The sequence below is a fragment of the Ambystoma mexicanum genome, chromosome 2p, assembly GCF_040938575.1.
Source record: "Ambystoma mexicanum isolate Mex_15411 chromosome 2p, UKY_AmexF1_1, whole genome shotgun sequence".
NCBI classification, from domain to species: domain Eukaryota; kingdom Metazoa; phylum Chordata; class Amphibia; order Caudata; family Ambystomatidae; genus Ambystoma; species Ambystoma mexicanum.
The window spans coordinates 959,818,178-959,845,102 of record NC_090923.1 but is presented as its reverse complement, the minus strand read 5'-3'; the positions used below and the strand labels follow the sequence as shown (position 1 = coordinate 959,845,102).

Genomic DNA, 26,925 nt, shown 5'->3' with positions numbered 1-26,925 from the left:
GCTCCCTATTGTGCTCAAGCATGTGCATTTTTTCAAAGTTAAAGAACTGCTTTTCCAGAAGGCAAGATTTCAGCGTGGGATCCTCTTTAGGGGCAGCACTTGAACTATCTTCCAAGACTTGGCACAAAACACCAATCAGTAGCAACAGTAGGTGAGGCTGCTGGCACAATGGCAGATGAACCAAGAAATCCAACAAAGGTGTGGCAATCCATTCAGAATTATTTTTAAGTACGACAGGATGCAACATCAGTTCAAATCACTTCAGGCAGCTATTATTGTCCTTCACATCCCAGCCGCTGAACTGCAGCATCCGACGGGGTCAGAGCGTGATGCTTCTAAATCAAAAGGTCGCCGGAGAGAATGCAGAAGACCCTTGCAGGACTGGCATGAAAGGAGTGGAGATTTGGAGAGGGCCACTTGAACTGCTGACCATACTGTTGTCTTAATGTTGCCGTCTCAGACACTGGTGGAGCTGGACAGTCTGTCGATTGTTCTTTCATGGCCAGCTCTATATCAGGCCACAGATACTGTTCCACGTAGTTGCATTGTTTTTGAGAGTTGAAGGTTAGGCAGGGTATCGGGAGTCCCACCCACGCATGAGGTTCCTGGTTAACCTGATGTTTTCTCGCGATGGGGTTGGTTTCCTTCTCTGTGAAATTTGTTGGTTTATGCATTTTCTGGGCATGGACACTTTGAATCTGCGTGCTTGACATGACATAATTTTGTTTTTGGATACTTGGGATTTGAGATGATTTTAATGGGGCTATGAAGTTGGGCTACACACGCACAGCAGGGGCAGGCTCCATCAGAAGGGTTAAGGAGTCATTGCTTTTTTTGGAGGCCACCTTTATTCAGACGGATTTCGATGGCGGTTGGTAGAGGATAACTAGGGGATCCCCAAATGGACAACCTTGATGTTGTATCTCTAAATGTCCAAGGCCTTAACTACCCTACGGAGAGAAAGATGCAAAGCTCATGGAAATTAAAGCAGACCTAATGCTCCTCCAGAAGACCCATTTTCTGAGAGAGGATTAACCAAGAATGCACTCTAAATGGTTCCTGCGCCCGTTTTTCACATAGCCCCCGATTAAGAAGGCATAAGTTAGGATTCTATTTAGCCACAAACACTGGCCTTTGCAAAGATTGGGGAAATTAAGGATAACCGAGGTAGGTTCTTAAGCCTCCATATTGCGGTGAGAGGTAGAGAGCTGATGCCTTATGGCCCAAATCAACAGCACGATTCATTTTCTTCTCATTTGTTTCCCCACAAAGTTCAATTCCAGAAAGGTGACCTAATTGTTGCGGGCTTTTTCTTTTTAATGTGGTTCTACGGATAGCTCTACGGCCTCAACAGTACCCGGTTTAACTAAGGTGGCATTGCTTGCTAAGCCGATGGATGATTTTAAATTGGTGGACGTGTGAAGACATCACCACCCGCATGACAAAGATTACACACACTATTCTCGTGTCCAGCATAGCTTTTCCTGGATTGATTTTCTTTCTTGTTTCTAGGGCTCTTTTGCCAGCAATTACGACCTCCACTATTTAACTGATGATAGTCTTGGATCACGCCCCATCACGATTCTATTAGATACACACGTTTCCCTCTCGAAGAAATCAACTTTGTGGAAAGTGACTGACTCCCTCTTACCGGATGTGGCATACTGCACCTCCATTTCTGAGAGCATCTCCCTTTACTTCTGAGAAAGTATGACAGGTGATGTCCCGATTGCAACCATTTGGTAGGCATTTAAGCCTACCCTCTGGCGGAGCTCATTGGCTTGGCCACAGCGAGGAAGCGTATGTCAGCATCACAACTTGAGAAAGAGGGGGAGGTGAAGGCGCTAGACACGCAATATAAGAGGGATTTACTCCGACGTACGTTTAGACGATTGCAGATTGCGAGGGCTGAACTGAAAACGCTCTGGGCAGCAGACATTTCCCATAAGCTTCTAAAGGCCAAACAATTTTACTTCAACACCTCTGAGGCCACTAGGTTGTTATCCTATACATTACGAGCTCAAGCTACCCATAATACTATAGCACAATTAAAAGACACTATTGGTTGTATGCAGATGGATGCGCAAGCCAAATTGGATAGTCACACCCGTTTTTATTCCGACCTGTTTGGGGCCGATGACCTTGACAGAACCACACAGAGGGACTTTGTTGGCACTGCTAACCTGCCTGGGGTCCCTGAGGAGGGTATACAAAGGCTAGAAGACCCGATTACAGCGGATGAAGTTTCCTAGGTCATTCGCTCCCACCCTGCTAATCAGGCTCCAGGGCCTTTATGACTTCTCTGCCCTATTTTATAAGTCATTTGCTGGGGTATTGATCCGTACTTGGCTGAACTGTTTAACAGCTTTGCTGCAGCTGAATCTGTTACACCCAGGCTGGGGATTCCATGATGACAGTGATGGCCAAACTGGGTAAAGGTGCCTCGTACTGCTCCTCGTACAGGTCTATAGGGGTCCTTAACTATGATGCCTGCGTCTATTCCAAGATTGTAGCTAGCATGCTTACAGGCATTCACCCCGGAATCATCCATTGGGATACATTGTCAGCCCAGGGTTCATCCCGGGCTGACAGGCTCAAGATAATATCCGGAGGGCCATAGGCTTGGTTGAGTGGGCAAGATGGGCAGACTAGAAATTGGCGGTTTTATCGATCAGTGCTAAAAAAGCATGTGATAGGATGGGGTGGATCTATCTCTTGGAAGTGTTAAGGGGATTCAATTTTGACCCCATTTCTATTAAGAGACTCCTGCCCAATTGTGCTCATCCGACCACCAGAATCAAAAGGAATGGCACGCTTTCTGAACCTCTTGTGCTCGAGAGGGGAGCTCGCTATTGATGACCCCTGTCTCCCCTCTTGTTTGCCCTATCCATGGAGCCTTTGGCTTGTACGATTCGGGGCTCTGAGACTATTCGGGCATTGACAAAGAGGGCACTTCGCATAGAGTGGCAGTGTATGCTGATTACCTCCTTTTTTTCAAGCAGGACTCAAAAATCACGCTCCTACATGTGGTAAACTTGTTGGACATCTTCCATCGTTCCTCTGTGTTTAAGATAAATGTTATCAAATGTCCTGCTACGGTTCATGTGTTCAAGAACACATATGCCTTTCCATGGACCTCTGTTGGCTTGAAATATCTGGGCATTAAACTCACACCCAGATATGATCAGTTAAAAACCACCAACATCCCGGGACTATTCTCTACTCTCAAATCAGATCTGAATAGATGGGTGAAGGCTGACATTTCTTGGCTCAGGAGGATTGCAGCATTCAAAATGACCATGCTACTGAAACTCTTGTATTTATTTATGGGGCTTCCTCTTCTAATACTCCAAGTCTGGGATTTAGGATTTCCAATCCCGGGTCTTCCAGTTTATTTGGGCCAAGCAGCGCCCCAGGGTTCCCACGCACACACTAATGGAGGTTAGAGAAAGTTGGTTCTTGGGGGTACCTGACACGGAGAGATATCTATATGCGGCGCATATTGCCTCTCCTTTGGACAGTCGGAGTGCAACTCTTCTTCCGAAGTACTGAGTAGATATTGAGCAGGCTACGATAGGGATTCCACTAAGTGATTGGTGTTGGCACTCCCCTGCTGCCCGCAAAGGAAGCTGCCGCCTGCTGGTACCCACCAGAACGACACTGGATTATTGGGATAGAGCAGCGCATAAATAGGCAGTCACCACATTCCCTTCCCCACTTACCCAAATTTTACATTGTTTGGACTTTCCGCCGAGGGCAGCAGGCGAGGGGCTTCACCTACCGGAAAGAAGGTAGTTCTCTGAGGATAGGCCAGTTATTCGAAAGTGGGCAACCGTTTTCCTTTGCTCAATGTGCACAAATATTTATGGTTAGCGATGCAGATACCTTTGGTTTCACACAGTTGCGGAATTGGGTCGCAAATGCCAAAATGGCTAAACGGGCTAAAAGGTCCACCACCAAGTATGAGGGCTTTTTCTTAGGGGATCCCCCAGCCCGGAAGGTTTCCTTGCTATGATATCCTCAATGCTAACCCTTTAAGCCCCAGCATTACTATATGGTCTGGTGGGAAGCTGCTATTGGGGTCCCCGATAGATGAACTGGCATGGTATAATATGTGGTCTGGGGCTACAAAATCTTCTAATTGCGTTCAATTAAAGTAGAACAATTACAAATTATTATATAGGTGGTAGTTTACCCCTGAACTGCTCCATAAGATAAACCCTGACCTATTGCTCCTTTGCTGGAAATGTCTCCAAGTCCCCGGCATGCTTTATCATGTATGGTGGTCATGTGGTTCTATTCAAACTTATTGGAAGGAGGTACCGTCGCAGATTAAAGCCATCGCCAGAGTGGAGCTGCCTGTAGGACCCGCAAGTAGTCATACTCGGGAATGAAGACCCAGCTGGTTTATACAGGCTGGGGCGGTCACCCTTTAAACTGATCACTCACATTTTGGTCTCAGCTAGGATGGTATTAGCCCGGAATTGGAAGGTCCCTGCGCCCCTCATGTAAGTGAATGGTGTGCTAAAGTTTGGTTTATGGCAGCTATGAGCAAAATTGAGGCTGCTAATAAGGATGAGATGTCCAATTTCCTGGTTGAACTCCCTCTATATATTTTGTTAGAACGATTTCTCAGTTGTACATCACAAGCCCCAAGATATGTCCTTTTTTACTTTAAGAAAGCTGAAGTGTGTCCACTGCTGTAACTAACCAACTGATTTTTCTTTGTCCTGGTTTTTGCTCACTTAAATTTCTATGGCATTTTAAAACCAAGTCTTATTTAGCTGTTGATAAGCAAACATTCACTGATCACGGTTCTTTGTATATAAGAGATGGCCACGGGTTAGGTGTTCATTTTATTCTTATCTGCTATGACTCAATACTGATAAAAGTGGCTGGCTTGACCTGTATATTCTTGTTTGCTTTGATCTTTAATAAAAAGTGAATGACAAAAAAACAAACAAAAAATCCTAGTCCTGGCTGCAGATCCAGTCTGATATGCCTGCAGCATGTAGGACTGCCGACCAGGAGTTCAACATTGGAACATAATGCTGGTTAAGTGTCTGATGTGGTAATGGTATCTGGATATCTCGACTATGTGCCTGGAGAGCCTGTCGAAGGCAGGTCCATCTATTGCTACCAGTGAGCTCATTGATAGGTTGAACTAACGTTGGTGATTTGCATGTGGTAGGTACAGTGTCTGTGGGGGGAGGAGGGACTATCAGTAAATCAACACAACATTTTACTCTTGAACTCTGTTGTATGTTGTGCTAGGTTAACTGGAGCTGCTGTACAGGTCATCTGTGAACAAAAGGCTGGCCGTGGTGTCCAGGCAGTGAGCACTGATCTCTGCTTCAGTATGCTGGAGCTGCTGGAGTGTCTGTGGCCTTCGGAAAACCATGCCGTCGGGGCACAGCAGAAGCTGGAATACACAGAGGTGAGAACAGTAGTATACAGAAACGCCAAAGCAGTGGTTTGAAGAGCTTGCGGTTGTTGACCGTGTGTATGTGTTGTATGTGCATGCGTCGATGTGTGTTTTAAGAATATGAATTGGTTGTTTTGTCCATTTGACACTTGTAACATTTGAATGCATTTTTTCATTGTATCTATATGTAATTGAAACTTAATTGAAATTTTATTGCTTTTTGAAAATTTTGTAATGAACTATAACACAATAAAAATAAAAAAGAGGAGGTCTTTTCCTCTCAATTTCCCATTCCACTTTATAAATATTATGAACATACAACTGAGATCGGTTTAGTTCACGTTTCACTCCCTTTTAGTGTACATTTTCAGTTTACATCTTAAGTTTGCATTTGTAAACTGTGGGTCAGATATTTGACGAACTACGCTCAGTTTAGCTTTTAACATTTTTAAATTTAGGTGTGCCTGTGCACTTGAGACACAACACAACCGACCTACATAAATATGCACTTTCTTTTGGTCCAGGACAGGAATCCAAATATAAAACATCAGATACCAAATGCAAAACAATGTAGACATTAGTTTTACAGCACTTTCAAAGAGCAAGCTTGCCGTTCCAGGGTATGGTAGAAATGTGCAGGCATGCAAGAAGGTGTTTTAATGCAAAAAATCAATGGCACTATAAGGCACCAAATATTCTGATAAATAATGTTTCTGTGCATTTTTTTAATTTGTGTATATTTGAATCTCGGTAGTACATCATGGCCATGTTGCTTATGCCCAGCTATCAAACTACTTTATGCCCACTTAATGGTGGCATATATTCGACCCAGAAGGAGTCTGACGAAAAGAGGACCTTTTTAAGGATTTTATTAAACAATAATTTAATAATGCCTACCTTTCCTTATTACTAAAGGGGATATTCCCTACCTAACAAAACTAAGGGTGCTCATTTGTCGTCTGAAGAAAATGTCCTCCGACTATTTCTAACTAGCTCAACTACTATAACTTATCGAGTAAATAAGAACAGAATGTTCAGCTTCTGATAACTTCCCTTTTTAGCCAGACTCACTGAGCTTCTTCTCAGGGTTTCTTCTCTAAGTTAAACAAAGTTGTAGTTCCGAAAAGTTGTTAGTCAATAAAAGGAAAAGTCTCTTATTTTTTGTAGGATATTTCTAATACGACTTCACACTTCTTATAGTGTATATTTCAAAAGTTTAATTGCATTGGAGACCTTTCTTGCACCCCCTTTACACACTGTTCTTTTTGTCTTCTCTTTCTTAATACTTCAGATTCCAAAAGTTCACACTGTCTCTGATACAGCGATTGACCCTCTTGATTTACTTTCCTACTGTTTTTGAAAGAGTACAACCGGCTTTCATGGACTGCTATAGATACTGGACAAAAAGTGAGGAACCTTTGGGGTGGGTATTCCTTTAGTTGGACCTCAGCGCCCTTGAGTATCTTTTTGTGTCAATTGCCTTAAATATGGTCGCATGGAACAGTAACAACGGAGTACTAGGTTCCTCTACTACGTTAAGTTGAAAAAGCAAAAATTGGCAGTTACTGAAACATTGAGCCCATGCGCCCACGTCTTTCTGAGAGAGAAAAAATCACATGACTAATTTCTCCATTTTTCAGTGTTGTTTTGGGAGTTTTAATATTACAACAGTGCCCTCTGTGATAACACGTGTTTCGACGGGTTCTCTGTCTTTCTCAAATCGGGGCCGATGTTACTTGTTCTCGTTTCTACCTCTAGCGAACTAGGACGGATTCGTACGAGGACGAGTACAGAAGCTTGGGATTTAACCCGTGACTTGAAACACAAGACAGAGGTAGAAATGAGAACAAGTAACATCGGCCCTGATTTGAGAAAGTAACTGCCAATTTCTGCTATAGATAATACTCTTTTGTTCTCTAGCAAGGTTTGTACTTCAGCTCTTCACAAGCTCTCATAGGCAGCTCTCACATTTAAGTTAGTCTCTCAGTATCTCTCATAGGTTACGGTCTGCCCTCTCTAATCTTTATATTGGATAACTCTCGAGGTCTCTTCCCCAAGACCTCTACTTCAGGTTTCTCAGGCTCCCGTAACTGGTCTTGTAACTCGTTTCATACAATTTGTTCAGTCCCTGTTGCCTCCCCCTCTCCTGAACCACCCGGGTACCTTCTCTTGAGTTGGGCTGGTTCACAAGGCTTGGCGTTCGGATGTGGCAGCTTCTCCTTCTTTCGTTCTGTTTTCTCTGGTTTTTCGCTGACTGTCTCTCAGCGTCTGTTTACTTCTGTAGGTTCTGCACATGTTGGCAGATAAGTTTCGTTACTCCAGGTTTGACTGGCCTTGGCGTTGTTCTAGCAGGCCCTACGCCCTCCACAGCTTCCTCTTTGTATTCGCGCCACCAAGCGGCATAGTCTTTGTTACTCCGTCCCAACAGCAGCAGTTGCTCCACTGCTTGCTGCACAAGGCCTACGCCATTCGCCTCAGGCGTTCTCTTGCTCTCAGGCTACCACTGACTCTGCAGCTCCACAGCGCTCCACCCCTTGAGGACGTACCTATGTTGGAAGCTCTCCCCTGCGTAATGTTCTTTCTCCTTTATTCAAAGTTTCTCTTGCTTTTAAGGCGGACCCGTAAAACCACAAAGGGATGTGCCCTTCCTTTTTGACTATGGAATTCAGGTGAGATCCAACATTACCTGAAACCAAACAGATTGAGGAAATGTCACTACTGGCAGGATTTAAAGCAGAAGTATTCAAAACAGAAGTAGCAACATTTTGTAAATTCCCATGTAGGTAGATAATATTCTATGTATAGGAAGTTCCTCTCGGTAGTGGGAGTCTTTGTCCCCGACTTGCCTTAACAGGGTTGTCTTCCCATTGGGGAGAAAGGATGAATACCCTTGATGCGTGACACTTAACACTGTGAGCACAATCACTTACCACCGTCATTCACCAACGCATCCACTCTCGCACTCTTGTGCACTCATTTGCTTACTGTTTGGTAAGATTTCTCTTTTTACAACTTTTCCTCCTTAGGTTGACAGTTTAACTTTCTTTGTTCACCCAAAGGCTTTCCATACATTTTAAATGACTGCCTTTCATCATGTGTCTGAATCCAGTCCAGCCTGTATAGTTTCATCTTTACCTTGTCAGGATTTTGCAGCAACGTGGAGGTTGTTTCTCCCACCTCTTCAAGGGCCGTTGTGCAGCCACTTTCCCATTTTCATGAGGAACACTCTAACTTTCCCAATAAGGCTCTCTGTAAGGTCCTGATGCCACCCTTTGGGTTGACTTCATACCTTTTCTAAACTTTGCTCGTTATCATGGGGAAACTGATCAGCCCTTCAGACTGGCAGTCCTTGGAAACTATTTCCTTTTTGAATTATTGTACTTTGGTATCACCCTAGCTTTTTCACTTGGGATTGTTGGTTACTTTGTGTGTCTAAAGTCAAGCTTTTACCATTCTTGCATAATTTATTGTGTGCACATTCGCTTTTACCACATATGGCTACTAAAATGGCCATGCCACAAGATTTTCGTTGCTTCTTTTGCCATATTGTTTGGCCTTCCTGCCTTGCTAGGTCAGGAAAACCCTTAAAAGGTCATCCACTTGACTGAGAATGTCCGTCTGTCTCCCTGCCTCCTTCCAGGAAGGGGGTGGGACTGTCTAGTCCCACTCACCATCTGCAGTTCTAGAAAGTCTAGGTTTTGGGCAAATGTGAAATTAGTAGTTGTCCCTGATTCGACAACTGCTGGCTGTTTGAATGGTTCAGATGCTTACTATTGGTGGGCTTGGACATTCTTCCAGCTCAGATTTATTTATAAGAGGACCTCTTCAGCAATCATTGTTTCACCCAAGACTCCCTCGAAGAAGCACATCCTGCTGAAGATCCAAACATGATTCCTAAAGTGGTCTAGCATCACTTCCTGTGTGACTACTTGATTTCCAAAGACGCTGAGCAGTGTGTCAGCCCTTGGACTAGTGGGACCAACTAGTCTCGATGCGTTCTCGTAGTTGCTGCCTTTCTTAGCCTTCAGAAGTGCCCCTGGACTGCCCGGTGGATTGACCAGCTCTCTCGTGGGCTAATTTGGCCGATGCGGTGTCACTCTGCGTTCAAGCTGGAACTTTGGTTGTTTCCAGCTTGTCACAAGTGGCATTCTCTCTGAATGTCAGTACCCCAGCATCAAGGGATCCTGTCCTGGAACAGCTTCTGTGATGCCTGTGTGCAGAGCACTGGAACTTGAACTTGCCTTTCTCTAACTTTTGAAGTGTCCTGATGAGGTCTGCCTCAGTGTTTCTTGCATTTCTTCATCACCACATCTTGCAGCTGCACCCGACCAGATGAATCCTTAAACCCGGCAAGTACTGGGCATCACTCACCAGAACAAATAGCGGAAGATTGAGCCCCCAGACAATCCACAAAGTCATCTGGAAAAATCTGAGTTGGGGGGTAAATGAACACAGTGTATCTGTCTTCCCCTCTCCTCCAAAGGATAACATTGAGAACAAGCCCCTTTGTCTTCTGCATTCCATTCTACTCACGTTTGGGTTGTCTAACCTGGTAGAGTAACCTGAAATATAAGAACACGTTTACTTACCTTAGTAAAATTGTTGACAAACTTCTTTGAACTATCACCAACACAAGTGAATTATCATCGACGACTCCCTCATACACGGCTGTGCCATTCCTCGACAATGGACGTGACGTTGGTCGAGGTATAAAAGTATGCACTAAACACCCCTTTAGCTCAGTTCCTTTCTTCAGTAAGCAATTCGGAACATGCTCGTATTCGACTCTAAAGAATTTGATTTGATCAGTATGTCAGGGCTAAAATTGTCCAGGATTAAATGCTACAAGTATTGCAACTCTAAAATGTCCCTCACCGACCCACACACTATCTGTGTGTTGTGTCTTAGTGACTGTCATGATACAGAGCAAAGTGGTTCTTGCCTGGTGATGAACCCGAAGACTGTGAAGGGAACACTCAGCAAAGCTGTTGCTTGGCGGACTGCCGTCCCTGATGAAATCGCTTCCAAGGTCCTGGGAACATGATACCGAAGGGCCTACTCCAGAGAAACATAGTGGGATGTCACCACAAGAAGTCGAAAAAACATTCACACTCCCGTAGTGAATCTCACCACTCCTCACCGCCTCGCACAAAAAGACGCAGACGAGATTCAGATTCGTCAGATGAAAGAGATAAGTCATACCCAGCGAATGGTGCGTCTAGGGAGGAGTGGGAGGATTTAAAAAAAAAACAAATGTTGAGTTTTTAATTAAAAAAAAAAGGCCCTGGCTTTTAAGGCTTCAGCCTGATACCGCAGGAGGATACGGGTCCAAGTGCGCCTGCTCCATCCAGCATGTTGGCAGCCAAGGCAGGTCGAACGCTCTTGAGAGAGACCGCCAAGGAGAAACCTTTTCCTGTGCTGATACCATCAGCAGCCCACTCGGGCCAAGAAGCTTCTTGACAGGCAGAGGCCCCGCAAACTCAAAGTGTCGTACTGGACACTCTATCAGTGTTCTTCGACTGAATGCGGTTGGTTTTTGTTGAGGCTGGCGACCAGATACCATTTGGGTTCGAGCAGTTGGAGGATGAAGTGGTGGCCTCAGATCCATTATCAGATTTTGTGGCAGACCAGGTTGGGTTGCTTTAACTGGTTGAGGGTCTCCACGATGCCAATGGTTTGAACACATCGCTCAATGTAGAATTCCAGAAATGAAACCCGTATGCGCACCCGAACGCCCATTGCCGCAAGGCAGTCGAGCAGGTTGTTGTGGCCTTGTGGCTCGGTGCTCCGTCTAAACCTGTGTCGCAGTACGACCTCACCAACCTCCTCGACAGTTGACTGCAGACTGGGCAGGCTTTGCTGTTCAATGCTGTCCTAGACCTGTGGCAACGCCCATGCTCTACACTGGCAGTCAACACAGAGTTGACTATATAAGTTGGCAACAGGTGACCTTCTATTTTTGACTCATCTGAACCCCGAAGGGTTATTGGTGCAGGCCACAAAGGTTGCGTCCAGTCCCTCCACGACGAACCTCCACATCGATTGGGAGTCGAAAAAAGTTGACGCTTTGGCGAAGAATGTTTTTGCCTCGGGGAGCATGGCTTTAAAATCTGTAAATGCCTCTTTTGCTTTTGGTAAATTCAGCCATATCCTCTGGTGCACCATTTCAGAAGTATCTGATCGCCACCCAGAGGGACACATCAAGAATAGCTTTTTGTAGATAGTGGCTGATGGCAAAGGTATGGCCTGTCAAGCACTCCAAGCAGGTTTGGATGCGGCAGCCTGTATGGGTGTTACTATGTGTTTCTCGACAGTCTTGCCCAGGTCGACTCTTGTTTCTCGGGGCTTAGGTTTCTCCCCGAATGTTGAGTCAAAACTGCTGGACCTTGCATTCGCCGTGAACATCTTTTTATCCTCAAAGCTAACAAGTCCCTGGAAAAATTCAAGGACTTAAAGCTGAGGGCCAAGTCGTGAGGGTTAGCAGTGCAACAGTGACATTTATGCCTCAAGAAACCTATGGGCCATGTACCTGGTCACTCTACTTGAGAAGAAATCTCTTCTTGATTATTCAATACTGATCAGAGAAGTGTTACTTCGTTAAATCAAAATTTCAAAGAACAGAAAAAAAACACTTCATAAATATCTTTTGCAGACAATTGTATTTTTAGTTCATACAATGTGTTTGACAACCTAAATTACAGCATTCATTAAACAAAATTATATTATTTTGCACGTTAAGGTTTTCATCAAATAAGAGAGCAATAGTTTTTAGCAAAAAATGTCGTCCAGAAAAACTCAGCAAAGTTTGCTGAATTTCAAGTTTAAACATCAATTTAACAGAAAGGTCCTCCTCCCCTCCACACAATGACATGATGTTAATCCACTACGCGTTTCGGGTTTATCTTGACCCCTTCTTCAGGTGCTGATGTGATTTGTATTAGTTTCCTTGTATCCTAAAATACATTTCACAGAAAACAAAGGTTTGTACTAGGTTTGTCTCCGTAGCATGGTGAACACTAATATATCCTGAACATTTTTTGAGACACTCTACGTGTGAATTTCACTGACCTTGGAAGTATCCAGGGTCTATATAGCTATCTCATGACTCTCGTATCACTTCAGATTCTTGCCACTGGTTAGTCATTGATGGTAGACTGGTTTTGTATCCCTCCTCAATGGTCTTGTCCCATTGGTCTAGCAAGATGGTGCACCCACTATATAGAGAAGAATAATCTTATTACCAAATGGTCACAACCTACACTCAATACTGCCTCCCTGCACCCAGCACACACTCGATCAAAAGGCTGAAGTAAATGCCTCCAGAAAACTTACCCACAGTTTGAGACTTTCCTAAACGCAACGCAGGAACGGCGAAACGGCTGCAAAAACAGCCTCCCGTCCCGCGATGCGTTTAAATTAGATGTTTCAAAGTGTCACGTGATCGTAACCCGGGTCACGTGACCAGAAGACGTACGTTTCTTAAGACTATCGCCCCAATTCCTCTGTCCCTACGTGGTGCGTCTCCCTAGAAAACACCACGTTTAGTGTCTATAATGTTATTTGCTACTAATACTAAAAAAAGGGCTCGATGTATGCTTAAGGACATAGTCCCTGTACCGTAGTGCCGCCTCACGTGATCAAGCAGTGATCACGTGATGACGTGTCATCCGGCCACCTATTTTTATAATTGCTGCACCTCCTGTTAAAGGAAAGTGTGAAAGTCTACTGTTGGGATATGTTGATGCTGAGATTCTCTACAGGTTCTCAGTTTGGGAAAATCTCATAATAAACACGGATTCTCATATTACGTACATGAACAAGATCTTCCGGTTTTGTATAAAGGTAAGAAAAAGTGAATATTATACTAACATCTTCCCGGTGTGATGCTCATTATGAAGCACCCTGTCCCAATTAAGGGTAAATCATCTCATGAGTATGAACAGAACCAACTCTACTCTATATATATATAGATAGACTGGTTACAACTACCTGGGTGATGGTCCTCTATTATCCCAATAGGGGTATACAGATAATCATGATTCAGAATTAAAGTGGGCAAATTCACTACAATGTAATAAAAGCCCAAATTCATCCAGACACCACAGGCGTTCACCATGCAATCAGAAACAACCACAGTCATTTCCCCTTCTATTTGACAAGTTAACATTCCTTCATTCTACTAATTGACACATCCTCAAAATGAATCAAAGCACCAATTGCGGTTACCACAATTCTATGTTCACTTTATGCCCAAAGGGGCAGTTCCAGAGACATACAAAGAAAGCAGTTTTAGTAACAACAATCAACTCAAAGTCATATAAAATAAAACAAGTCAGATCAAAATCATTGTTCATACCCTTCGGCTCAAGTGCATCTAGTCGCTCAATCCACTCAACCTCTTTCTGTCTCAATAACTTGTGTATGTCACCACCTCTTTTAGAGCATTTTACTTGCTCTAAAATCACACATTTCATCTGGGCTACTGAGTGCTTATATTTTTTAAAATGTTGTGCCACCAATGAGTGGACTGAGCACAATTGGATGTCAGATTTGTGCACAGTCCACCTCAGTTTTGCTTTTCTTGTTGTTAAGCCCACGTAAAATAACCTGCAGGGCATTTAATTCCATAAAGCACATTGATTGTGTCACATGTGCTAGTGTGCCTTAGAGGAATCTTTTTGCCTCTATGAGGATGGCTAATGCTGGAGCCTTTAATCACATTGTGACAATGCTGGCAATTGTTACAGGGCAGAGTGCCCTTAAATACATTGGAGCTGGTAATCATTGTTTGATAGTCAGCTCGGACCACAAAGTCTCTTATTTCAGCATTTGCCAATTTCTCTTAATTATTTTCTTGATTTTATAGCTCTGTTGAGAGTATGTTGTAACATACACCATAGTTTCCGAATCCTCCTTCGGTGACCGCTCCAATGTGTTAGCTCTCGGAACTGCTGAAGCCTTCATTAAGGCAGCTTCTAATGTGGTTGTTTTGTAACCTCTTTTAGAAAATGTTTCTTTCAATTTTTATATTGCATCTCAAACTCCGGTGGCTCTGAAATCAATCTACGATACCTTAAGAACTGGCTGTAGGGTATACTTTGAATTGTGGTAGATGGGTGAAAGCTAGATGCCATCAATGTGATGTTTCTATCCGTGGGTTTGTTGTAAATGGTCCTGTGTAGATGATTATTTTTGATGTAGATTTCCATGTCCAGAAACTGAATCCGATTTTTATTAGTCTGAGTCGTAAACTAAATTCTTGGTGCCAGCTGATTCATATACTCAAAAAATTGAAGGAGACTTGGATGCGAACCTCTCCAAATGCCGAAAATGTCATCTATGAATCTCATGAAACATCTGAAGTGGTGCTGATATTGTGGATTGTTGAGAACCATTGTTTGTTCTAAGTAAGCCATGTAGGTATTTACATATCCAGGTGCCATAGCGGCACCCATCGATGTTCCTGCAATCTGGATGAAGTATCTGTTTTCAAAACGAAAAAAAGTTATTTAAGACCAATTTCAATAAATTCAATATGCACATGTTGTTTGCCTTGCAATCTTGTGATGACAACCGAAGCCATTCCATTGCCTCAATTCCTGCTTCATGTGTGATATTCGTATACAAACTACAGACATCCATCATGAAAAGAATGTCCGTTGTATCCTCAAATTCAAGGTCTTTGATCTTTAATAAGAAATCTGTAGAGTCTTTAAGATACGTTGTGGTTTTCTGCACAAGTGGCTGTATTGCTTGATCGATGTACTGTGCCAATGGTTCTAGAAGACTGTCCGTTGCTGCTATAATAGGTCTGCCCGGGGGATCCTGGAGATTTGTATGCACTTTTGGTAAGATATAAAGAACCAGCATTATCTGACAATTTTTAGTTAAGAATGATCTTGTTTTATCCGTTATCCACTCTTGTGCTACTGCTTCATCGAGAAATTAATTGATAAGTGTTCTCACTCGGTTCGTGGGGTCAAAAGAGCCACCTCTGCTGCAGAATGTTGCCTTTGGGTCCAGAAGACATGGTTGCAGGAAATACTCCACCTTTCCAAGATGGGCGCAAGCACCCCAGGACTAACCGGGGAGACGTAGGTTGCAACGGCCAGTCAGAGGAGGGTCGAGACAATTGACTAGTGCTGTACCATCGAAGTCACCTCAGAAACCCCCATACTTCGCTGGTTGGGTGGAGAGTCTCCGGGTTCTTGGGCAAATGGAAGGAAATTACTTATGATGCCTGGGTCCTTCAATTATTCAAGTGGGGTTACTGCCTCCCGTTTTTTAAGAGAACCCCGGACAAACCCCCACCTCCCTCTCAATAGCCGGAACAGGGGCAGCTCAGCCCCTTCTTTTGAAGGGAGCAGTAGAGGCTGTGCCAACTGAGAAAATAGGCCCGGGTTGGTACTCCCTATACTTACTTGTTCCCAAGAAAGGGGGAGGACTCTGTCCCATCCTGGACCTCAGGGATTTGAACAAATTCCTGAGGAAGGACAAATTTAGGATGGTGACGTCGAGGGAAACCCTCCAGGCTCTGCAATCCAAGACTAGTTGTTGTCGCTGGACCATCAGGACGCCTATTTTCATGTCCCTATCCACAGGAAGCACAGGCAGTATCTAAGGTTCATCATCAGCGATATGCATTACCAATTCAAAGTACCTCCTTTTGGCTTGACCTCTGCCCCAGGGTCTTTACCAAGCTAATGGCACTAGTAGCAGCCCACCTGTAACGCTCACCTGGTATCCACGGGGACGTCACTCAGCCTGTTCTGACCTCTTACGACCTCGAACCCTTCCCTGGAGGCTATTCGACTGGAGACTGTGCCTGAAACACAGGGTTGGTAGAGTTTAACTCCCTATTGTCTCTTTGTGCTTGAACCCCTTCTTCCCTGTGGTCCAACCCTTCCCTTTGATCCACAGCTCACCTTATTTTCTTGGATAGTGTGCTCTCCGTCCTGCCTTGAGCACAGGTGCGCGTTGATTGATGCAGGCTCGTTGCTGCCTAGTTACTTCACTGGCAAGAGTCCGACAGGTAAGTATAATGAGTCTTTTGAACAGTTCTCTAACTTCGTTCCTTTCCTTCCTTAGATGATGGCCAGCGTCCGGGGATGGCAGCGTGCTGCTGAGATGAGTAGTGCTGAAGGTGAGTGAGAGCGCGGTGCACCCCTTTCGTATTTGCATTGAACTGAGTTCTTGTTCTGTGTCTTTTAGGTGCCGCAACGTTTTCAGCATGGATGGCGGTTATGAAGAACAAATGCGGTGGGTAAGCGCGGTATGCGGCACCTCTAGATGTTTCCACACTAACCTGGAGTGTCTTTTCCCTCTTGCAGATGGATGAGAAGTTCCGGAGACAGAGTTCCCCCAGAGCGGCTGGGATTCAGGTAAGCGTTTGAAGCTCGTACAGTATTTAAAAATAAGCGAAGATTTGCAGAATGCTTACTAATGCCTTTTTCCTGTTGTTTTCCTTAGGAAGCGGCGTGCCGGGATGGGAATGACTCCGCCGAAGATGCCCGGAGAACAGAAGAAGCGATGAATGATGGGCAGAAGCGCGGCAAGGTAAGGTTGTTCCTAACGGTGTTCTTGTTCTTGCAGGAGCTAAGCGCAGAAGAAAGATGCAGGCCTACTGGAGACCGATCCGAACACGGTGAGTGTCACGCTGCAGGTGCAGAAAATGCAAAGCCCGTTTCTCAGCCTGGGTGTGGCTTAAATAGTCTCTGGGTATCCCAGGTCCTTCTGGGCTGAACCACACCCAAAAGACTAGACCGCACATGCAGTTATGGGAACCGAAATATGTGGGGGCATCGATCTTGTCCCCATCAATGCGCTACAAGTCCAATCCCCAATGTTATCCTATGAGAGTGAGTGAGTCTGGTGCCACAAGCGCCAAGTCTGACTCCAAGTGGGTCTTTGGAGGGATGGAGATGCCCTTGAGGGCCATGTAGGTGATTGTGGCCTGGCTCCAGCCTGACATCTTGGAGGGCTGGGGACATGAGGGGCAGGGATCATGACACCAGCTCCGGAGAGCTGGCCTGTGTTTCCATACTTAGATGATTGGCTGATCCGAGCATGGTCGCCATAACAGGTTTCGAGCCATCTCGGGACACATGTTCACTACTACATGACTTGGGTTTGTCACTGAACGTGCCGAAATCAGACCTCATTGTGTAAAAGCTCCAGTTCATCGGAGCAGTCTTGGACACCCGATAAGGTAAGGTTTTTCCTCCCGGGGAGTCACCAATCTGGCACACATGGTCAGTCTCTTCCAGAACTCCAGCAGTCTACCGGCATCGGCTTTCCTGCACTTGCTGGGACTCATGGCATTGTGGATTTTCCTGGTGCCACAGGGGTGACTCCGGATGAGATCCCTTCAGTGGCTGTTCAGGAGCCAGTGGTCGCAGTACTTCAGCGAGATATCTGATGTCCTCCAGGTGTTGCAGTCTGTGGCGAAAGACCTGACCTGGTGGAGCAACAGGACGAACATGTTGGCTGGCGAACCTTTCTCGGTATCCTGGCCGGAAGAACTGGTTGTCATGGCTGCCTCGCTGAAGGGCTGGGGTGCTCATTGCAGCTCTCTTCTGAACAGCAGTCATTAGTCTCAGAAGGAGAAAGGTTACCACGTCAATCTGCTCGAGCTGCGAGCAGTCAGACTAGCGCTGATGCTTTTTGCGTCTTGTCTGTAGGGGAAAAATGTCCTGGTGTTAACGGAGAACACAGTGACCATGCACTATCTCATCAATCAGGTAGGCATGCAATCACTGCCCCTGTACAGGGAGGCCATACAGCTATGGCTCTGTATGCTAGAGAACAACATCTCCAGTCTCTGCAGCTCATATGGCAGAGCTGGAGAATGGGTTGGCAGATGCTCTGAGCAAGCAGAGCTCGGTCTCCGAGTGGGAGCTATACCATAGGTCCTAGCAGAGATCTTCGCCCAGTGGGGCACCCAGATGGTGAATCTGTTTGCAACAGTGGACCATACGAAGTTCAAGCAGTTCTGTTTGAGGGAATTTCCCCCGGGGGGCCATTGTGGGACACACTTTTAGTGGAGTGGGTCTTTGACCTCCATTATGCGTTCCAACTGATACCAGACATTCTTTGCGTTTTCAAGAGGTTGCGATGATTCAGGGCCAACCTGATCCTAATCTCCCACAGACTGGGCGAGGAGGATGTGGTAACCGGATATCGTGGAACTGGCCTTATACCCACCCGGTAAGGTATGATATGGTATGGTAATGTTTATTTATAAAGTGCCTGTACACAGGCAAGTGTTTCAAAGCGCTTAAGGAAGGTGGAAACAAGGGGGGGGGGCAGTCGCTCAGAGCCCTTGAATTTCTGAGATGATAACGGTCTGCACAGGCAGATTAAGTGAATATGATACATTTAACAGTTTAGATACAGCAAATACGCCTGACAGTGATTCTGCAGTTTTTTCAAGTGCACATTTAGGGGCGAAGACAAGGGAGAACAGACAGATCTTCAGGCAGGGCTTTATACAGATTGTGCAAGTGCGGGCAGGGCAAAGTAGTGCAAGGGACCAACTGTGCCCAGTCGGTAGAGACTGGTGAAGTGCAGTGAGAGAAGCTATCGAGGATTTATCACAAGTGCAGTGAAAGGTGGGGTGCAGGGCCCTGAGGCAAGTGCATAGGACTGGCAGGGGTGCCTGGGACCTGTGAGAGACTGAGGAACACCAGACGGCCAGTCAGTAAGCTGAATGGGAAGGAGAGAGGGAGAGAGGAGAAGTAGAGGGCTAAGTTAGCCGGGTAGGGTGAGAGGGAAGGAAGAGAAGAGGAAGGTCTTGAGGAGTTTCCAGAATTTAAGAATATCAGGCTCAAGATGGAGGGTTACAGGGTGGTTGCTCCAGAAGGAGGCGCCTGCCGAGGAAAAGGATCTCCCTCCAAATCTCTGCTTCGAGAACTGGCTCACTTCCAGAAGGTTGGAGGTAGATGAGCGGAGGGCTCGAGAGGGACAGTATTGAGGAAAGAAACGTTAAAGGCAAATAGGTCCCAGGCTCCAGAAAGCCTTGTGGACAATGCAGAGGGTCTTGAATTTGATCCTTGCAGCCACAGGGAGCCAGTGAAGGGATTTCAGCGCCAGAGGGATGGTCCATGGGCTTGAGGCCAAGGATAAGTCTTCAGGTTGATAGTTGGACTTTTTTGAGATGTCAGAAATGTGAGAGGAGAAGGAGAGAGAGAGGAGTCGAAGATGACCCCAGGGTCTTGGGCCTCAAAGGTGGGGGTGGGGGATGTTACAGGGCCAAGGGAGGCTGGCCAGAGTGAGAGGGGGAAAGAGGGTGCAGGGGTCCCAATGCGAACAATCTCAGTTTTACTGCCATTGAGACAAAGGTCATTAGCAGCACACCATGACTGAATAGGGGACAGTCAGGTATGAGTGAGGAGGAGGAGGAGGGAGGCGGCTGAGGGTAGCCTGAAGGATAGTTGCGTTTCATCCACATAACACTGGAAATTAGAGGTGAAAGTGGCAATCATATGTGCCAGGGCATCCATGTAGACATTGAAGAACCAGGGGGATAGGTTAGAACCCTGGGAAAAGCCACAGGTTGAGAGGGTGAAAGTCGAGAGAAAGGCACCAAGTTAGACCTGGGATGGGAGGTCGGAGAGAAAAGAGGTTAACCAAGCCAGAACCTGACCTGTGATTCCCAGGATGTCACGAAGCCGTGAGATCAGGACGTTGTGATTAACCGTGTCAAAGGCCGAGGAGAGATCAAGAAGAATGAGGACAAAGCGAGTGTTAGTGTTGAGATTTGAGAGCAGGTCTTCACAGGTGTTCAGAAGAGCAGTTTCTGTGTCTCTGGATGCTCTAAAGCCAGACTGATGGTTGTGGAAACAATTGATTGATTCCGTGTGGAGGTTTAGCTGAGAGATAGCCAGCTTCTCCGGGAGTTCCCAGGAAAAGTGATATCGATCAGGCGGTAGTTTGACAGAATGGAAGGGTCGGCAGAGGGTTTCTTGAGCAGAGGGTGCACAAGGGAGTGCTTGAGAGCAGTTGGGAAAACTCCAGTGGAAAAGGAGAGGTTGCAAAGGTGAGCCAAGGCTTGTGCGAGGGAGTCAGTGTTGTCCTTGATGGTTTTGGAAGGGCAAGGGTCCACTTGCTTGGATGAGGCCTTCATAGACCAGACTTCTCTGGCGACCTCATCAGGTGTGACGGGAGTGAGGAGAGTGGAAGTGGAGGTGGGGCCAAGGGAGGCACCAGGTGCTGGTGTGTACTGTGGTGTGGGGGGAAGGGAGGAGAGGATGTCTTGGGTTTTTGTGGTGAAGTGTGCTGCTAGGGCCGAGCAGAGGTCCTGGGTTGGAGTGATAGATGAGGAGGCTGCTGCAGGATTGGCCAGTTCATTGCAGACTTTGAAAAGTTCAGCTGTGTTGTTTGATGCCGCAGAGATGTGGGCTTGAATAAACAGGGGCAAAAATATCAAGAGTGTTGGACACCATGATGCAGAGTGGCTGTGCAGGGTGGTTGCTGCCAGAGGAGAGAGATTCAGGTGAGTTAATAGCAGGAAGTGATCGGTCCAAGAGCGAGAGGTGCTGAGAGAGATAGAGTGGATGCCAGTGGTGATGAGAGCATCTAACGTGTGGCCCGCGGTGTCAGTAGATCCAGAGGGTAGACTAGAGAGGGAGAGCGAGTCGCATAGGTTGCGGAAAGGTCCTGACAAGTCAGGAGAGTCCAGATGGATGTTGAGGTCACCCAGCAGGAAGAGTTGAGGGGAGGTGGAGAGTAGAGAAGAGGCTAGGTTGGTCCATTCCAAAAGGAACAGAGTGAGCTGTCCAGGAGGCCTATAGAATGTGGCCATGAGGATGGAGGATTTAGGAGCGAGAGAGAGCCTGCAGACTAGGCATTCGAAGGAGGAGTAGGCCTAAGTAGGGATAATAGACACAGGTATCCATTCAGGGAAGATCGATGCTTCTCAACCACCTGTCTTCTTTAGCCTGGGCGCAGAAAGGATTTTGTAGCCTTCAGGGAGGAGTGTCAAAGCTTGTGACAGAGGTTTCCTTGAACCATATCTCCGTGATGGCGAGCACATCAAGATCCAGGAATTCGAGGAGGTTGCAGATATCGGTTGAGTGTTTTACAACGGAGCGAGTGTTAAGGGAGGGAATGTGGAGCAGCTTGCCATCCTTAATGGTCTTCCGTGAGGAGGGGGGGTGCATGGGACAGTGCCCTACCCCCCACCCCCTAGGGTGGCAAGAGTGCCAGAGGGATAGTAGTGGATGGAGGAGTCGACGAGGCCGACAAGGGAGCCGGCACAGTATGGCAGGGCCCAGGTGCCTGTACAGAGGAAGAGGAGGAGGCGGAGGCGGAGGAGGAGGAGGAGGAGGGCGTAGTGGGCAAGGGGGCCAGTGTAGAGGAGGAGGAATGCACAGTGGGCGAGTCAGCCTGGCCGGAGGGGAGGTAAGATTAGAGTGGCGAGGGAGGAGCCTATTAAAGAGAAGAAGGTTGGGTTGAAGTCCCTGAACCATGATGGTTCCGTTGCAACGGACATTAATGCTGATTTAACCACCACGAAGACTGCAACATTGTTAAATTTGCTGCTCATAGAACAAAGAAGGGAAGGTTTCTTTTATCCAAGAAGAGAAAAGACAAGGCAAACAATTCTTAATTCCCATTTAAAAATATATATATTTCTGATGTTTGTTAATCTGCTTAGAATCACATGCTGTGCATAGGTCCGACATCCAGTGGTCACTGCGGAGTATTGCATTTTGTTTTTCGTAGTCGAAAAGGGGACGTCGACAAGGCGTGTCTGTAACACTATCCCTATAGTGACGTGCGTTGTACCCACAATCCCTCACGCGTCGAGGTCCCTCAGATTGTTTTTTTCCGCCCAGTTTCTGGTCGCCTTTCGCGGAGCTCCTAGAGAGACATTGCTATACTTACCACGGACCTCGGTCCTTTTGTCATAACTTAATATACTGGTAACGATCCCTCCCCCTCGACGTTAGCTGTGAAGCTGTTTCTCCGCCGAACTATTTTCGACGGAGAGGAAGAGCGGAGGAGATCCTTCGGCGCTGCCGAACACGTGGCCTGGCCTCGACGGCCAACTTACAGTAGGGAGAGTGGGGGTTAGAACTTTGTCTCTTCTCTTTGAGAATGTCTTTCTTTCTCCCTTTTCTTTCCCTTGGGGTTGTTATCGCCAGCTATTATTGCCTCAGCTATGGAGAGGACACCATTTAAGTTTTGCCCACGCTGCAGGGGCAAATATACTTGGAAAGATAAGCACAAGCTCTGTAATCGTTGCTTACCCCTCGATCACATAGAGAACAGCTGCGCAGCCTGCAAGCTCTTAAAACCCAGGACTCTTAAAGAACGTAGGGTTAAGAGGTGGGCAGACTACGCGATGTCGAAGTCAGTTTCCTCACCCGCTGCCGCTGTTACTGAAAGTGACGAGGAGTGCGATAACTCGACGTCCGTTACGGAAGTCATGAACCCCCAGAAGGAGCGCTCACGCTCCTCGTCGTCCGTCCCCGGCCCCGACGGGCTCGGCTCACGCCCTGCTTATGGGGATGAACACCCCGGCGACAAGGACGCACACAGACCCCATAAGGCTAAACACACTACCCACGGCTCTTCTTCGTCGAGAACGAAGGATCCATCAGCGCCGAAGGGGACGCAGGGCACTCCGGCGTCTACCGCAGACCGTAAAGGTCACAAGCCCCACCCGCAAACGCAGCCGCGACCAGCGATTGGGCTTCCGTCTAACACGGGCGCTACCCCAAAAACATCCGACGCAACGCTCCATAGAGCGACCGTCGAGGTACAACGCGCAACGCACACAACGTCGACACCAAAGCCCTCGACGGACAAAATCGTGGCCGAGAGCCTAGCGAGAATTGTCGCCGAAGACGAACGTACGCGGACGACGAAACAAACGTCGAATACCGCGTCGAAAAAACACAAAAGTAGCCAGGAACTGCCCCTTTCTCCAAAGGACGCTTCCGAACTACCTGAAGGCTTTTCAGAAGGAGACGGGAACCTCTCGTCGACGCTGTGGGAGCGTTCGAAACGATTCGAAGGCGAAAACACTAATTTTCCCCCTCTAGACTATTCAGGGGTACCCCATGAGACCCTTGAAAGACTCCATTCTTGCATGGAGAAAATGGAAAGGTTTCTAGGAAACCAAGACCCACCCACTCACAAAAGACAAAGAGAATGGCCACAGGATGACCCTAGAGTCAAGATTCCTAGGCTAGTTGACCTCACTGAGGAGGAGCAATACCTCCAAGAAGATGAGGAGTGTTTGGGTGGAGAAGAAGAGGTAGAACTTGAGCAAGAGGGGTTCGAAGAAGATCCTTACACCACTCCTACAGGGTTTGAAGAGGATACAGCTACCTCGCAGCCCTGGCATTCACCGTCAGTGCAGCCTTGGCAATCCCCATCAGTACATTCAGACCCTGATGCCTTTCTCCCTTCTCCTCTCAAGGATTCACATGGGAACTCCTCTCCCATAGATGACCAACCTTCCCTCAATGCACTATTGCGCAAGGCAGCAGCGCATTTTGAGATTGATACAGGGGAAACTCTTCCAGACATCGACTTTGTAGAAAAAGTCATCAAAGAAAAAGCCCCTGTTAGCCAATCTATTCCTCTCCTGGCTTCTATTAAAAGAAGAATTTCTCCTTCCCTTACTAACCCAGCTCTAGTAAGAGGGGTCAACCCTAGAATAGAAAAGCTCTTCAGCCCTTCATCCTCTGACCCTTTATACATCAGAGGACACTCTATTCCGGACTCCCTTGTGGTTACCAACACAAGAAAAAGAGCAGGGGTGCCACTATCCACTAGTGAAGCACCTCCAGACAAAGAAGGCAAAAAACTCTACGCACTGGGGAAGAGAATCACGACCTCCGCCGCCTTCTCCACTAGAATTGCTAATAACAACTCACTTTTAGCTAGCTACGCAGATGCACAGTGGAACAAGCTGCGCAGCGAAGCAGAGGAAGCACCTGAACCTCTGCGTTCTCGCCTGCTAGCTATTATATCAGAGGGCACACTGGTAAACCAGGGCATCGTTAAAAACTCCCTAGATGCCGCTGAGACGGCTGGCCGCTCCCTAGTGCAGGGAATACTTCTCAAGCGCCACGTTTGGCTACGCAATTCAGGTTTTAAGCCCGAAACCCAAGCCTCCCTCATAAATAAACCCATTGAACAGACGCATCTGTTTGGGAAAGCAGTAGATGAGGCCCTAGAACATGCTAAAAAAGAGTTTGATACCATCAAAACTCTTGATCAAATTTCTAGGCCCCCTAACAGGCGAGGCTATGGTAATAAACGCTCCTTTCGTGGCCAAAGACAGCAGCAGAACCAACAACAACAATATTACTCTGGCTCCAACTGGCCCACCAACCAGGGTAACACCCAGTTCAGTCAAAGAGGCCAACGCCGTGGCAAAGGAAGAGGTCGTGGCTCCAGCCCCAGAGGTTCCACGCCCAATACCAGCAAATGACCCGAAAATTCGGGTCCCCTCCCATGCATCACCGGTCGGGGGCCGGCTAACATCGTTCCTTTCAGCATGGGAGGGAATCACGTCAGACCGTTGGGTATTATCCACCATAGCCCACGGATACTGCATCGAGTTCAACGGTTCCCCGAAGTACAAACCCCCACGGAACCGGCGCATGACACCGCAACACCTCTCCATTCTTCTTCAAGAGGTGGAAGAACTACTGAAGAAAGAAGCTATAGAGCCCGTCCCCCTATCACAGGTAACAGAAGGTATTTATTCAGTGTACTTCCTTGTACCCAAAAAGGACTTAACCATGCGCCCTGTATTAGATCTGCGCCCAGCGAACATATTTGTCAAACCCCAAAAGTTTCGTATGGTGACCTTACAGGAGGTAATCCCACTGTTATCACAAGGGGATTACATGACAACACTGGACATGAAAGATGCATACTTTCATATTTTAATGTTGACATCGCACAGAAAATACCTCAGGTTCAAAATAGAGGACAAACACTACCAGTTCAGAGTACTACCCTTCGGGATAGCATCTGCACCAAGGGTATTCACGAAAGTACTGGCAGTGGCAGCGGCCCACCTGCGCAGATTATCCATCCCGGTATACCCTTACCTCGACGACTGGCTCATAACAGGGGATTCTTACGAAACATGCTTCTCCAATACCCAAAAGACCGTAGACCTTTTGTCCCAACTGGGCTTCTCCATCAACGAAAAGAAGTCCAGCTTAGACCCCAGCCAAACCAAACAATTCCTAGGGGCTCTAATTCGAACAAGGGACGGCCTCGTATTCCCCTCCAACGAGAGGGTCCAAAACATGCTGTTTCAAATTCCCCATTATGTAGCAGGCCGAGAGGTGACGGTACGCAAAGCAATGCGCTTGCTAGGGATGATGGCGTCATGTATTTATTTGGTACCTCACGCGCGCCTGCGCATGCGCCCAATGCAAGAGTGGCTCTACAGCCAGTGGTGTCAGGCCAGCGGACAATGGGACGATCTAGTGGTGGTCTCGCAGGCCTTGGTTCTCTCGCTACGGTGGTGGACAAAAGAAAACCTGTTATTAGGGAAAACTTTTGCCACACCCGCAGTGGAAGCCACTCTAACCACAGACGCATCCCTTACAGGATGGGGGGCTCACCTATCCCATCAAACGGCACACGGAGTGTGGACTCCGAGTTTAGCATCCAAGCATATAAACCTGCTGGAACTACTAGCGGTGTTCAAAGCACTGAAAGCCTTTCAGGAACACTTACAAGGAAAGACAGTGATGGTCCTCACAGACAGCACCACAGCCATGTACTACCTCAACAAGCAAGGGGGCACTCACTCTCCAGGACTGTCCAAGCTGTCCCAGAATATATGGAAGTGGGCTCTCAAACACAACATGTTCCTACTAGCACAACATGTACCAGGGGAACTCAATCTGCTAGCAGACAAACTCAGCAGAGACTTCCCCCTGCCCGAAGAGTACGAATGGCAATTGCACGAAGACATCGTCTTAGACATCTTCACGCAATGGGGATTCCCGGAAATAGACCTGTTCGCAACCCTGGAGAACTCACAATGCCAAAGTTACGCCTCCAGGTACCCCCAGAACCAGTCCAAGGGGAACGGTCTGTTGATTCAATGGTCAGGGAAATTTGTTTACGCCTTTCCCCCGACTCCCCTTCTCAACAAAGTGGTGCACAAGATGCACCAGGAGCAGGTTACCATGATACTAGTGGCCCCAATGTGGGCACGGCAACCTTGGTTCGCTCACTTGATGGACATGTCCCTATCTCCCCCAGTGAAACTTCCCTGCCCGTACAACATGCTGTCACAAGACAAGGGCAGGACACTGCATCCATGCCCTCAGACCATGAACTTAGCAGCCTGGCTCCTGAGATCATAGAATTTGGACATTTACAACTCCCACAGAGATGTATGGACATCCTCAGGGAAGCCAGAAAACCTAATACTCGACACTGCTATTCTAGCAAATGGAAAAGATTCGTTATCTGGTGTAGAAGTACTAGCATCAACCCAGTTGACTGCT

General features: G+C 46.9%; 1 protein-coding gene across 1 annotated transcript in view; it reads left to right on the top strand.

Moving 5' to 3' along the window:
- Positions 1-26,925, top strand: part of ATG2A (autophagy related 2A) — a 2,105,371-nt gene that overhangs the window by 532,427 nt on the left and 1,546,019 nt on the right. Inside the window, exon 12 of the mRNA XM_069644746.1 lies at positions 5,275-5,437. Within this exon, the coding sequence (XP_069500847.1) occupies positions 5,275-5,437 (163 nt within the window). The remainder of the gene's footprint in view (positions 1-5,274; positions 5,438-26,925) is intronic.